The sequence below is a fragment of the Teleopsis dalmanni genome, chromosome 1, assembly GCF_002237135.1.
Source record: "Teleopsis dalmanni isolate 2A chromosome 1, ASM223713v2, whole genome shotgun sequence".
Taxonomy (NCBI): Eukaryota; Metazoa; Arthropoda; class Insecta; order Diptera; family Diopsidae; genus Teleopsis; species Teleopsis dalmanni.
This window is the reverse complement of record NC_051846.1, coordinates 125270695-125285663: the sequence shown is the minus strand read 5'-3', so window position 1 is coordinate 125285663 and position 14969 is coordinate 125270695. Positions and strand designations below refer to the sequence as shown.

The 14969-nt window shown below is 36.8% G+C and overlaps 1 protein-coding gene across 1 annotated transcript; it reads left to right on the top strand.

Annotated features, from left to right (window-relative positions):
- The first annotated feature begins 750 nt into the window (after nucleotides 1–750).
- LOC119665947 lies at nucleotides 751–2115 on the top strand. The gene has a single exon (XM_038075206.1). The coding sequence runs from the start codon at nucleotides 751–753 to the stop codon at nucleotides 2113–2115; it is 1365 nt and encodes a 454-aa protein (XP_037931134.1).
- Nucleotides 2116–14969: the final 12854 nt, after the last annotated feature.

The window sequence follows — 14969 nt, the reverse complement described above, 5'->3', positions numbered from 1 at the left end:
TACAGTTAATATGAAAATAGCTACGTTTGATGGTGATTTCATTGAGTGCAGAGCAATACTCGATTCTGGATCACAAATAAACTTAATCACAGAAAAACTGGCAAGAAAATTAAAATTGCAGTTACACTCATCACCGTTATGGATAGAAGGAATTGGTAGAAGCAAAAGGGACACAAAATACAGTGTGACAACAAAAATTCAGTCTCGAATTAATGATTTCAATGTAAATATCAACGCATTCGTGATGCGTCGAATTATCTCAGCCCAACCAACACAGTGTCTGGACACTTCTGGTTGGTCAATTCCTCAGAATATAAAATTGGCTGATCCAGACTTCGCGAATCCAAATCAATATCACAGCTTTTTATCAATTGGTCAAATCAAAATAGGTGAGGGTTTACCTACACTTCAGAACACGATTTTCGGATGGATATGCAGTGGCAAGGTTAGCAACGGTAATCAAAAATTACTTACCTGTGGCATGTGCAGCGAAGCTGACGACGAATCATTGGATAATATACTTACTAAATTCTGGCAATTGGAGGAAATCAATTAAACGGATGACAAATTCACTGATGCAGAAAAGAAATGTAAAGAATCTTTTGCTCAAAATACTCACCACAATCATGATTTGTCGTGAAACTACCATTTAAGGAGGATACAACTGTTCTTGGTGAATCCATGCAGACATCGATGAATCGGTTTTTTAGCCTTGAACGTCGGCTGTTGAAGAATTCTGAACTAAAGAAGATGTACGTTGACTTCATGCGAGAGTACGAACATCTCGGCCACATGGAAAAAATCAATCAGGATGATATAATGCATCCACATTACATTTTGCCACATCATTGTATAATCAAGGCAGATAGTACTACAACAAAGCTTCGAGTGGTGTTTGATGCATCTGCAAAAACATCAACCGGAGTCTCACTCAATGATATCATGCATAATGATCCAGTCGTGCAGAACGAACTCTCATCCATTTTACTGCATTTCAGGAAACCACGCTTCGTTTTTACAACAGATATTGAAAAGATGTATCGGCAGATACTAATTGATCCAAGAGATGAATATCTTCAAATCATTATCTGGCGAGAGTCACCAGAAGAAAACTTGTGCTATTACAAATTAAAAACGGTAACGTATGGCACAAGAGCAGCGCCGTATCTGGCAACTAAGTGTCTACAAATCCTGGCCAGAGAGCATACCGTTAAATTTTCGCTTGGTTCCGCTACACTCAGCAAAGATTTTTATGTCGATGACGGTTTAAGTGGCTCAGACAGTCTTATGGAGGCAATTGCAACAAAGGATCAACTTATTAAAATATTGGCGACAGCTGGTTTCAAACCTCGCAAGTGGTGCGCAAATAATGCCCAATTACTTCAAGGACTCGCTCCAGAAGATCAAGAAGTGGATCTCGATGTCAGCAGTGAGTCACATAAGACAGTAAAAACTTTAGGCTTTAACTGGCTACCAAAATCTGATATATTTTTAATAAAAACTAAAGGACCTACACACAGCGAAATAACAAAGAGGAACGTAAGTTCCGAGTTGCCGCACATTTTTGATCCATTTGGATTAATGGCTCCCGTAGTAGTGAAGGCGAAAATATTTGTTCAAAAATTGTGGCAGTTAAACCTTTCGTGGGATGAAGCTCTGCCTGCTGAAATGCATACTCAATGGACCCATTTTCGTCAGAGCTTATGTGAAGTAAACAATGTAAAGATTCCACGACATATATTTCATCATAAACAACCAAGGAATACTGAGATTCATGTATTTACTGATGCCTCCAAAAGGGCCTATGGAGCTGTCATTTACATCAGAGCCGAAATGACTGATCGAACTATCTCAGTTCAGTTACTTTGTTCAAAATCACGCGTTGCTCCACTAAAAACGCAGACAACACCAAGACTTGAGTTATGTGCGGCGTTACTAGCAGCACAATTGGTAGAAAAGGTAAGAAAGGATTTGGAATATGAACATCATCCGATATATATGTGGACTGATTCTAAAATAACATTGCATTGGATCAATTCAGAACCATCAACATTCCAAACTTTCGTTGCTCATCGTATCAGTAAGATACAGCAATTAACAGTAAAGGAACAGTGAGGGCATGTCAATACTAAAGAAAATCCAGCTGATTTATTATCCAGAGGTGTAGATCCAATTTACATTCAGAAGAATGCAATGTGGTTTTATGGGTTACTTTTCCTTCATGGAAATCAAGAACGCTGGCCCCAACCATTTCGTCAGAAATTGATAACATCCAACCATATACAAGTAGAAGTCAAAAGGAAGGTACGTGTGCTTATATTTTCACATGATGATGAACTAATCAAAATGATTTATACGATAAGGCATGGAAACTCATTCATAAGGTTGCAACGAGTTCTTGGCTATGTGTTGAAATTCATCAAAGGGTTACGTAATAAGAGCAAGCACAATGACATCAATTTGACACCATTAGAACTGGATGAGTCATTACTCATAATTATAAAAACCATACCGCTAAGTGATTTCAATGAAGAACGGCATCAACTCTTAAAGAAAAGGGATCTGAAGGGAAGCAGTAGTCTCCATGGACTTTCTCCATTTATCGACAATAGTGGCGTCATCAGGGTTGGAGGTCGATTGACGTCGTCACATCTTACCTACGATGCAAAACACCCCATGCTGCTGCCATATAACGATCTAATAGCCAAGCTCATAATAAAACATTTTCATGAGAAGGGACTTCACTGAGGACCGCAAACATTATTAGCCCAGTGCAGGCAGTGATTTTGGCCACTAAAAGGCAAGATTATGGCTCGATCCATTGTGCAACATTGTGTACAATGCACTCGAGTACGCCCACACATGTTCAAACAAATCATGGACAATCTACCAGCTGACAGAGTCCAAGCTCAAAGACCTTTTTTCAACGCAGGTGTGGACTTATGTGGTTCCATATGGATACACCACAAAATTATAGGCAAAAGACCATACAAAGCGTGTTTTGCTGCTTCTCCACGAAGGCAGTGCATTTAGAAGTTGTTAGTAATCTCACCACAGATGCATTCTTAGGCGCTTTGAACCAGTTTACAGCAAGAAGAGGTCGATGTCAGAACTTATATTGTGACAACGCGACTAATTTTATGGGCGCTAAAAATTAAATGAACGAGTTAGCTGAAAGCATTCACAGCACAAATGCTCAAAACAACATAATAAGATCCTGTTCAGCTCAAGGAATTCTTTTTCATTTTATACCTCCGAGAGCACCACATTTCGGAGGATTATGGGAAGCTGCTGTCAAATCAGCTAAATATCTATTGGTGCGAACTATTGGCAACGTGTCACTCACTTACGAGGAATTATAAACAGTGGTAACCCAAATTGAAAGTATGCTAAACTCCAGACCAATAACACCGTTGTCATCAGACCCAAATGACCCGGCTGTCGTCACACCAGGACACTTCTTAATAGGAGAACCGGTAATAGCCCTTCCAAGTAGGTCAGAAATTACAACCAAACAATCGCTTTTAACCAGGTGGAAGCTGGTGAATCATCTAAAAAACGAGTTCTGATCAAGATGGTCAAAGGAGTATCTTAATGAGCTACAGTGTCGCACGAAATGGAAGGACCAATCTCTTGACGTCAAAGAAGGAATGCTGGTAATCATTCAAGAAGATAACGCTCTTCCGCTTCAATGGCCTGTGGGCAGAATCATCAAATGCTATTCCGGTAATGATGGAAGAATCAGAGTTGTAGATATCAAAACGAAAAACGGGATTTGGAAGCGTCCAATACATCGCCTAGCACCATTATTGTCGGAAGATTGTTCAACCCCCATGATGCAACTTGATAGATGTGATGAAGAAAAGCCTAAGAAACGTGCAAAACTCAACATCAACTTGCTAGCCATTGCATTGCTGGTACTATTATGGATACCACTGATATCAGGGTTAGGTATCACGATAAAATCATTTAATAACACACCAGGCATTTATTTCGAACACAAGGGAGTCATCAAAAGATCACAAGCAGAATGGAAAATCATAGCATATTATGACTTAAGTCCATTGCAGCAGGAGTTTGAATTCATTGAAAATGGAACCGAATCCTTAGCGAACGTGTGTAAGTTGATGAATGGATATAATCACTACTGGACGTTAGTTGAACAGTTCAAGGCAGCGAGAAATGAATTGTTATCTGCAAACATAATGCAGATTAAAAAAAGAAAGAAGAGAGGCGCAATTGATTTAGTGGGTAACATTGCGAATGCAGTATTCAGCGTTTTGAACTCAGAATACGCTAAAAATATGGCGCAGACTATTCAACAACTAAAAAATGACGACAAACATTTGCTTAACCTTTTAAAAAACCAAACTTTAATTTTAGATTCTACTCTAAATATCATGAAACGAAATCAGCAGCAGTATCAAACAACCTTTAAATTAACAGTCGAGCGATTGAACGATGTAAAGGCAAAAATGTTAGAAGAGGACAAGGAAATTTATAATTTAAAACTCCACCAACTTTTCACTGCAATTTCAACTCAACTACTAAGTGTAACAACAAGTATTCAATTTTACGAATCAGCAATTTTAGGAGTGTTGACCGACACAAATCATGGAAAAATCAGCCCACTTCTCCTGACGCCAAAGCAACTCATGAATGAGGTTACTACAATGAGGGAACATCTCAGGTCAACAATGCAGTTGCCGGTTAACATGAGCAACATTTCTGAGCTATATTCTCTTATGACAGACAGCAGCGGTTTATTTGATACTAAAATGTTGTTTCAAATAACTCTACCACTAATCAATGATCAGTCTTTTGATTTATTCGTTGTTATTCCCATTCCAGGGATCATAAACGAAGAATACGTGGCAATCACACCATGCACGTCTATGTTGGCATTCAATACTCACAGGAATGGATAATTTCCGATTTCAGAAATACAGTTGTCACAATGTGTGTTTTCAAAAAATGATGTTTTCATCTGTTCAGACACACAAGAAATATATTCTCTTAATCAGGCAAGTGCACTTGCGAAGTAAATTTATTTAATAATAGTGCATCATCTTGCTCTTGGCAAAGTTTCACAAGTAATACCTTATGGATCCAATCTGTTGCACAAAATCATTGGATGTTCGTTGCAAGAAACCCTGTAAAGCTAAACGCAGTATGTGACAATGAGCATTCTCAGGTGAAATTGCAAAATACAGGTGTACTTGAGCTCCCACCAGGGTGCATACTCTCACATCATACGGCAACAGTAACCAGCCACTACACAATGACTACTCGCTTAAAATATTCTCACACAAGCTTCCATTCGAACCCAATACTGCCAATAGTGATTCTCGGCAACCATCTCTAAAGTTGTAAAACGTCAGTACGGATACCTAATGATGAAATAACTGATTTCAACCATCTTTAAATATATTAAGGTCTCAGGAAGAATTGCCGAACAATACACTATCGCAGCATCAGCACCATTTCATTGTTGAATATATGGCACTTGGTCTCAGCGTGCTCATATTCTGCTGCATAATCGGTCGATATTTATTTAGAAGAAATAGACACCGTCACAGGCCTGCTACACCTCACCACAACCACGGAGACGAGTTCAAGAGCAACATGCAGCATCCGAGGTCGAAGTAGCAGTATAAGATTGACTGGCGTCAACCGGGGGCAGAATGCCCAATTTGGACTTAATAATGAGTAATGAACCTTTCTTGTGGTTCGTATAAAACTGGGGTTGAACTCAGCCGTCCCCAAGGTCCACTCAAGAAATTTATTTGATGAGACCCTGTCACTTCTGATTGCTCCTAACGTCTTAGCTGAAGATAAGTTGGATCGAATATCAATCGGAATCACAGACGCAATGGAATCACTGACAGAAATCGACACGATATAATACCAGCACACGTGACTGTTAAAGCTACGCGAGTGGTATTACAGGTCGCCGATCACACGCCCTTCCCTGTTCACTGTTAAAGCGCCCAGGGGCCGGAGACGTTAGGTTACTATTAAAGCTACCTATCGCTTCCGACACTATGGTATAGACTCACGTGACTGTTAAAGCTACGTGAGTTATACCCCGTGCAACCGAGATTCAGTCACTATTGAAGCCCCGAATCTTGCTTACCTATGTCTCTCAATTGTGCCGTTGAGTTGGATTCCCACTTTGAATTTGCACCGTTCAGGAGTAGCTAGTTTATGTTGTACTTTATCAATTCTGTATTTGTTTAAGTATCTAGTTGCGTTTATTGACTTTTATTGATTTTTAATTTATTTTTCTTTTAATTTATTTATTCGTTAGAAAAGAAATTGTTAAGATTTATTATATTAACAAATAAATAATTATGTATAACATTTAATTTGTACGTACTCTTTATTTTGCTTTACATCCACTTGTAAAATTCAATTATTAAGTTTTCACAATTTATTATTACAAATTTTGAAATTTCGATATTAACAAATTTAATAATTTAATTAATTTAATTTACTTTGAAATAATTTTTATGTTCAAAATATTAGTTTGTGCGTACTTTTTACTTTGTTTTAAATTTAGTTGTAAAATTCAATTTTTAGGTATTCACAATTTACAAATAAAATTTTCGATATTTCGATATTATCAAATATATATAATCTCTATGTACAAAATTTTAATTTATACGTACTTTTTATTTTTACTTTGTTTTGACTTTGGTTATAAAATCCAATTTTTTTTTAAATGTTCACAATTTATAAATTCAAATTTTGAAATTTTCGATGTTATCAAATATATATAATCTTTAAGTACAAAATTTTAATTTATATGTACTTTTTATTTTTACTTTGTTTTGACTTTGGTTATAAAATTCAATTTTTAAGTGTTCACAATTTATAAATACAAATTTTGAAATTTTCGATATTATCAAATATATATAATCTCTATGTACAAAATTTTAATTTATACGTACTTTTTATTTTTACTTAGTTTTGACTTTGGTTATAAAATTCAATTTTTATTTAAATGTTCACAATTTATAAATACAAATTTTGAAATTTTCGATATTATCAAATATATATAATCTCTATGTACAAAATTTTAATTTATACGTACTTTTTATTTTTACTTAGTTTTGACTTTGGTTATAAAATTCAATTTTTAAGTGTTCACAATTTATAAATACAAATTTTGAAATTTTCGATAGAAACAAGTTTAATAATTTATTTAGTTTAATTTAATTTAAAAGAATTTCTATGTACAAGATATTAGTTTGTACGTACTTTTTACTTTGTTTTAAATTTGATTATAAAGTTTAATTTTTACGTTTTCACAATCTTATAATTACAAAATTTTAAATTTTTTATATTGACAAATTTAATAATTTATGAACAAAATTTTTCACTAAGTTTGAGAAACTACTAAAATTTCACTGTTGACACCGCCGTCTTAGTCAAGGAATTTTAGCTGCAACTGAAGCCAGAGCCAGGAGTCTTTCTTTCGCGGTAGAACAAAAACAAGAGACCTTCTTCTTGGTGAACGCTCCTTTTATCTCCTCCATGGTCAACGGTGTCAGCTGTAAAAACGTTAAAGTTTGTTGACCCAACATTAAAGCTCCTTTTCTGTACCGCACTGAGCGAAAGTTTAGTTTCACGGCGAATTTACATTTCTTTGAGTACCTATTGCAATTTAGAAGTGGTTTTTGTCTGAGTTGCGATCCACTTCTACACCTTTTCTGCACAAAGCTTTCTTCGTATGACAGGTCTCTTTACTATTATTTTGTTTTGATCTCGTTTGTTTGTTAGCAATGTGTTGTGCCGGTGAACGTGTGTATTTAATTCTATTAATTAGAAAATTATTTTAAAATTATTTTATTTTCCAATAAAGTTTCAGCAAAATAGAATACCCAACGATCGCTCAAGATATGTGTCTTATGTTAAGGTCTTATTCAAAAATTGTTCACGCACTAACCAAGGATTTCCATAAAATTTTAAGATTTGTCAAATTCAAAGTCACGTTGTTGGTGGCAGAGGATTGAGGTGAGTTGGTTTAACTTAATGTTTTTATAAGTATTTAACAATTTTTATTACAGGAACCTTCGAGTGAGTGTTACTTGTTGTGTGTTAGGTGGTCGTGTTGTGTTTAGTAGGCAGCTATACCAACGACGTTGTAACGATTAAATTTTAATTAATAAAATTTTGTATCGTTACACTCCCTCCTTTCTTCCGGGAAACGGATCTATACGAATGAGCCCACTTTTGGCTATTCTTATCAAACATAATTCACCATCTAAGGTGGCTTTAAACCGGTGCCTTTTGCCTTTCGACCACTTATCCAAATTGTAACCATGTCGCTGCAGGCGTGCCGCTGGATTTACGTCCACTCGACTTTCTCCTATGCTGTGTGTACTATTATAGCCGATGAGTCACATGCCTCTAATGTTGAACTGAGTAGTATTTTTGCCAGGGGAGGTGTAGGCGGATATTCCCAACTCCGTACGGCTTGCGGTATAGCTTGTTCGTCGCCGGACCCTACTGGCGAGGCTGTTAATTCCAGAACATCCTCAGTATCCCAACCTGATGAGGTGTAATGCAAGGGACTTGTTTTCTTTTCTGGTTCAGCTGTGTTCAGGGTTTTCGCCATTTCTTCAGTATCGGTGTCTTCGCCGAACAACTCTACGAAGCGTACACATAGCCGTCGTCGAAATGCTTCATCTAGATCTGCCTTATGTTTCCATGACCGGTGTATATTCGGATTCGGTTTCTTCAAGATTATGTTCTCGCGCCCAACAGTTCTTGCCATGCTAATACGTCTTTTGAAACCTATTAAAGTAAAATTTATTAGTATGCAATTACCTTTTTTTGTTTTTAAACCTATTAATTATAGTATGGTTTAATACGACTAATATGGGCCGTCAACAAACTATCGGTGTCTAGATTACGCAATTTTACAATGACCGGCGACAGGAAATCTATGACTTCATATGGCCCCGAGAACTTCGGTGCTAGTTTTGCATTAAAGGCTTCCAGTGCGTTGGACAATGGTTGTGTTTTGTTTAGTACTAGAGAACCACACTTTGGCCGCCAATCCCGATGACGTAAATTGTAGTGACGCGCCTGATCTTGGGCCGCTTTCCCCATGTTTCCTTTCACTATGGCATATACATCTAGTAGTTTACGCGCCTTTTCCTCTGGTGTTTCCACTGGCCTACCTGTGCCAGTCGTAACAGAGTCATACAATGTATTTGGCATACGTAACTCTCGTCCTTGTGTAACAAACGCACAAACGTGTAATTTCTGGTATATACTCATCCCTGCGTCGATGGTCCAACTTTGAATTCTGAGCGATCATTGTTTTTATCGTCCTATTGGCTCGTTCAGTGGGATTGCCTTGCGGTGAATAAGTTGCCGTCTGTTGATGATGAACACCCAGTTCCTCCAGAAATTGCTTCAATACTTTGCTTGTGAACTGTGTTCCATTATCGGTGACGAAAATTTTTGGTACTCCAAATCGAGACATAATATGTTCTCGAAAAGCACGTCTTACTCCTAATGCTGTAGCATTCCTCATCGGAATAATTTCTACCCACTTTGAAAATTTGTCGAAAAACACAAGTGCCATCGTATTGCCCTTAACAGATCGTGGCATAGGACCGATGAAATCCGCACACACTGTCGCCCATGGTTCTTCAGGAATAGCGGTTAGCATCTTTCCAGCACTCATTTGTTGTGAAACTTTGTACTTTTGACAGGTATCGCATTTTTTTACGTAATCTCTTATATCGCGATACATCCCAGGCCAATAATAGTTTGCCGCAACACGAACAATTGTCTTCTGATTACCTAGGTGTCCCGCCGTGACGCTATTATGACATTCCTTCAGAACTCGAAGACGCAAATCACGTGGTACGCACAGTCTCCAGCACGGTTGTCCTTCGTTACTAAAACTGTTTGGAATTCGACGATATAACTGCTCACCTTCAATGATGTAATCAGGGTATTTCGCAGGATTTTCTCGCACCGCTTTCTTCAAACTTAGTAGCCATCCACAGTAACGAACACTTTCATTATTTATGTCTAGGTGAGCTAATGTGGGTTGTGGTTTTCGGGACAACGCATCAGCAATTACGTTATACTTTCCCTTCCGATATTGTACTTCAAAGTGATGTTGTAGTTCTAAGGCCCACCTCGCAATTCTACCAGAAGGATTATCGATACTATTTAGCCATTTTAAGGCCAGGTGATTCGTGATAACTACAAAGTGGTATCCTTCTAAATACTGCTTCATCTTACGTACGCCCCAGACTATTGCCAGACATTCTTTCTCAGTGGTTGTATATTTCTTCTCTGCAGGATTTAGAGTACGACTTGCATATGCGATAACCTTTTCCTCTCCTGATATTGTCTGCGTTAATATCGCTCCTAGCCCAAAGTCACTGGCATCTTTTTGCAATATGAACTGTTCGTTGAAATTCGGACATGCTAAGACGGGAGCACTCGTTAGTTTCTCTTTTAGTTTATCAAATGCCGCTTGTTGTACTTCTGTCCAATGCCAACGCTTACCCTTTTTCAGCAACAACGTTAGCGGTTGAATAGTACTGGAAAACTGTGGTACAAACCGGCGATACCACGAAGCGATACCAATGCATCTTCGTAACTCCTTGAGGTTACACGGGGGTGGAAGGTCTTTGATTGCAGCTATTTTTTCCGGATCGGTGTGAATGCCCTGAGGTGTTACTAAGTGTCCTAAGTACTTGATTTCCTTGGTGAAAAATTGACATTTTTTAACATTCAGTTTCAACTTCGCTGCCTTCAATCGTCGAAAAACTTCTTTCAAATTTGCCGTGTGCTCTTCTAATGTGCGTCCAATCACTATTATGACATCCAAATAAGCAAACGCATGAGGTTCCATGTCGGGGCCAATAACACTATCAAGGGCTCTCTGAAATGTTGCAGGGGCCGAATGTAATCCAAAAGGCATCACCCGCCATTGAAACAACCCTCATCCAGGAACTGTGAACGCAGTGTACTGTTTGCTGTCTTGTGCCATAGGAATTTGCCGCTTTTTAAGTCCAGACTGCTAATATATTTGGCATCGCGGAGTTGGTTCAATATATGTTGAATACGTGGGATGGGATAGGCATCTGGAATTGAACGAGCATTGACCTGTCGGTATTCAATGCACAGCCGCCAACTTCCGTCCTTTTTTTTACTAATACGACTGGAGAACTGTATGGGCTATGTGACCGTTCAATACAACCTTGTTTGAGTAGTTCAACTATTTCATTATCCAACACTTTTTGCATCGCCGGGTTTCTCGGATAGTACCTCTGTTTGATGGGGCGATCGTCCTTCATTGTGATTGAATGCGATGCAATGTCAGAAAGTCCTTCCATCGTTTCAAATTCAGCTAACTCTGTTTCTAGGAACTTCTTTATATATTGCTCCGCATCAAAAGTGGAATTTAACGAGACTGGACTCAAATTGGTCTTAGAGAAGTGACCAAATTTGACAACATTTTACCCTATGCAGAACGTACCTGATGCTGTGTTCAAAAAGTCCATCCCCAAGACAATATCATGAACCATTCCCTCCAATACTAACAAACTCACCTGGTATTTATCTCCTCCCAATTGCAAGCACGTATCAATGATGTTATTCACATGCCGTGGTGAGCCATCAGCGAGTCGGACTACTACGTTTACGTCAGAGATGTTACCTGTAAGACAGGATACTACGTTCGGACGAACAAAGCTTTTACTTGCACCTGTGTCAATCATGGCTGTGAGTGCTCGACCTTGGATGCTTATTTGTGCAAAGAGTCGATTGTGTTCAATTACAAAGGGTGTTGTGTCGGTACTAGATTTATGGCCACGTCTCGCCTTTCTGGAAGACGCGACCTTTGCGCGTTTCCCGATTGTTTGCGACAGCAGTCAATAGTTCGCACTCCACGTCTCCCACACTGCCAACAGAATAAAACTCGTGGATTTCGACACATGCGCGCTAGATGTCCAGATTGACCACATCGAAAACATGCCGTTGTTAAATTTATAGGCTCGATGACAGCAATTGTCATAGGTTTGACTCAACGTTCAATCAGCATCGGTGTTTCTTTTGGTTTAGAATTTTTCTGTTCGTTTCTCAAGGATTCAAAATCGCTAGTTAACGCAATGAGCTCGTCCAAGGTGTTAAACTCCCTACGTTTGACATACATTTTGTACTCAACCAAATTGTTCCTGTAGAATCGTTCGAGTTTCTCGTCTTCATTTAGTTTTAGATGTCTCATTAGTTTTTGTAATTCCAACACATACTTCTTAAACGGCTCTCCCGGTTTCTGTAGTCTATTCCTTAGTTCGTTCTCCAACCGCTCAAAATACAGATGTGGCAAAAAAAACTTCAAGAAATCCATTTTAAATGTTTCCCAGTGAATCCAATCTCTTTTGTTGTGTCTAAACCATACCAGTGCGTTTCCTTTGAGTAACTCCGGCATTGTACGAGGCAACATGTTCATTGGTATTGCATAAACGTCCGCTAATTCCTCCACTCGCTCTATGAACGCCAAGGGGTCGCCGTTGTCATCGTATCGGATCGCCCATTTTCTGACCTGATCAATGACGCTTGCCTGTGTGTTCCTCTGTGGAAGATATGAGTGTAAGTCATATTGTGGATGTGAATGTAATTGTCTTGTCGATGCTTCATTGACCATGATATGTCGCCCTGAACCTTCGACGTAATCTCTGTTCTGTGTATATTCTATGTCGCTGCTCCTATCGAACGATTGATGTACTGTCGCAAGCTGTTGACTATGAGGCACGTGTAAAGTATATGCAGGATCTTGACTTGGTGATGCTAAAACTGTTGTCTTGGTTTCTTCAGTATTTTTATCCATATTTAATTCTTCACTGGAGCTCTTGCAATGTTTGCTTTCTAATTCATTCAACCGAATAACTATTATAGGTGCATGTTCTCCCTGTGCTACGAAGTTGGTTAATCGCTTTCGCAAGTCTTCGACTGTACCAGTTGTATCCAGGCCAAACTCTTCTAGATATCCAATCAAATCGTCTTTTCGTAAATATCGGATTTACGTTCTTCCCATGTTAGTTATGTGTATTTCACCTCGTTATTGATGTTAAAACAGTTGCTATTCGAATCGTGAAGTGCTGGTCTCAGGGTCCCTGCTCGGGCGCCACTTGTAATGAACCTTTCTTGTGGTTCGTATAAAGCTGGGGTTGAACTCAGCCGTCCCCAAGGTCCACTCAAGAAATTTATTTAATGAGACCCTGTCACTTCTGATTGCTCCTAACGTCTTAGCTGAAGATAAGTTGGATCGAATACCAATCGGAATCACAGACGCAATGGAATCACTGACAGAAATCGACACGATATAATACCAGCACACGTGACTGTTAAAGCTACGCGAGTGGTATTACAGGTCGCCGATCACACGCCCTTCCCTGTTCACTGTTAAAGCGCCCAGGGGCCGGAGACGTTAGGTTACTATTAAAGCTACCTATCGCTTCCGACACTATGGTATAGACTCACGTGACTGTTAAAGCTACGTGAGTTATACCCCGTGCAACCGAGATTCAGTCACTATTGAAGCCCCGAATCTTGCTTACCTATGTCTCTCAATTGTGCCGTTGAGTTGGATTCCCACTTTGAATTTGCACCGTTCAGGAGTAGCTAGTTTATGTTGTACTTTATCAATTCTGTATTTGTTGAAGTATCTAGTTGCGTTTATTGACTTTTATTGATTTTTAATTTATTTTTCTTTTAATTTATTTATTCGTTAGAAAAGAAATTGTTAAGATTTATTATATTAACAAATAAATAATTATGTATAACATTTAATTTGTACGTACTCTTTATTTTGCTTTACATCCACTTGTAAAATTCAATTATTAAGTTTTCACAATTTATTATTACAAATTTTGAAATTTCGATATTAACAAATTTAATAATTTAATTAATTTAATTTACTTTGAAATAATTTTTATGTTCAAAATATTAGTTTGTGCGTACTTTTTACTTTGTTTTAAATTTAGTTGTAAAATTCAATTTTTAGGTATTCACAATTTACAAATAAAATTTTCGATATTTCGATATTATCAAATATATATAATCTCTATGTACAAAATTTTAATTTATACGTACTTTTTATTTTTACTTTGTTTTGACTTTGGTTATAAAATTCAATTTTTATTTAAATGTTCACAATTTATAAATACAAATTTTGAAATTTTCGATGTTATCAAATATATATAATCTTTATGTACAAAATTTTAATTTATACGTACTTTTTATTTTTACTTTGTTTTGACTTTGGTTATAAAATTCAATTTTTAAGTGTTCACAATTTATAAATACAAATTTTGAAATTTTCGATATTATCAAATATATATAATCTCTATGTACAAAATTTTAATTTATACGTACTTTTTATTTTTACTTTGTTTTGACTTTGGTTATAAAATCCAATTTTTTTTTAAATGTTCACAATTTATAAATTCAAATTTTGAAATTTTCGATGTTATCAAATATATATAATCTCTATGTACAAAATTTTAATTTATACGTACTTTTTATTTTTACTTTGTTTTGACTTTGGTTATAAAATTCAATTTTTATTTAAATGTTCACAATTTATAAATACAAATTTTGAAATTTTCGATATTATCAAATATATATAATCTCTATGTACAAAATTTTAATTTATACGTACTTTTTATTTTTACTTAGTTTTGACTTTGGTTATAAAATTCAATTTTTAAGTGTTCACAATTTATAAATACAAATTTTGAAATTTTCGATATAAACAAGTTTAATAATTTATTTAGTTTAATTTAATTTAAAAGAATTTCTATGTACAAGATATTAGTTTGTACGTACTTTTTACTTTGTTTTAAATTTGATTATAAAGTTCAATTTTTACGTTTTCACAATCTTATAATTACAAAATTTTAAATTTTTTATATTGACAAATTTAATAA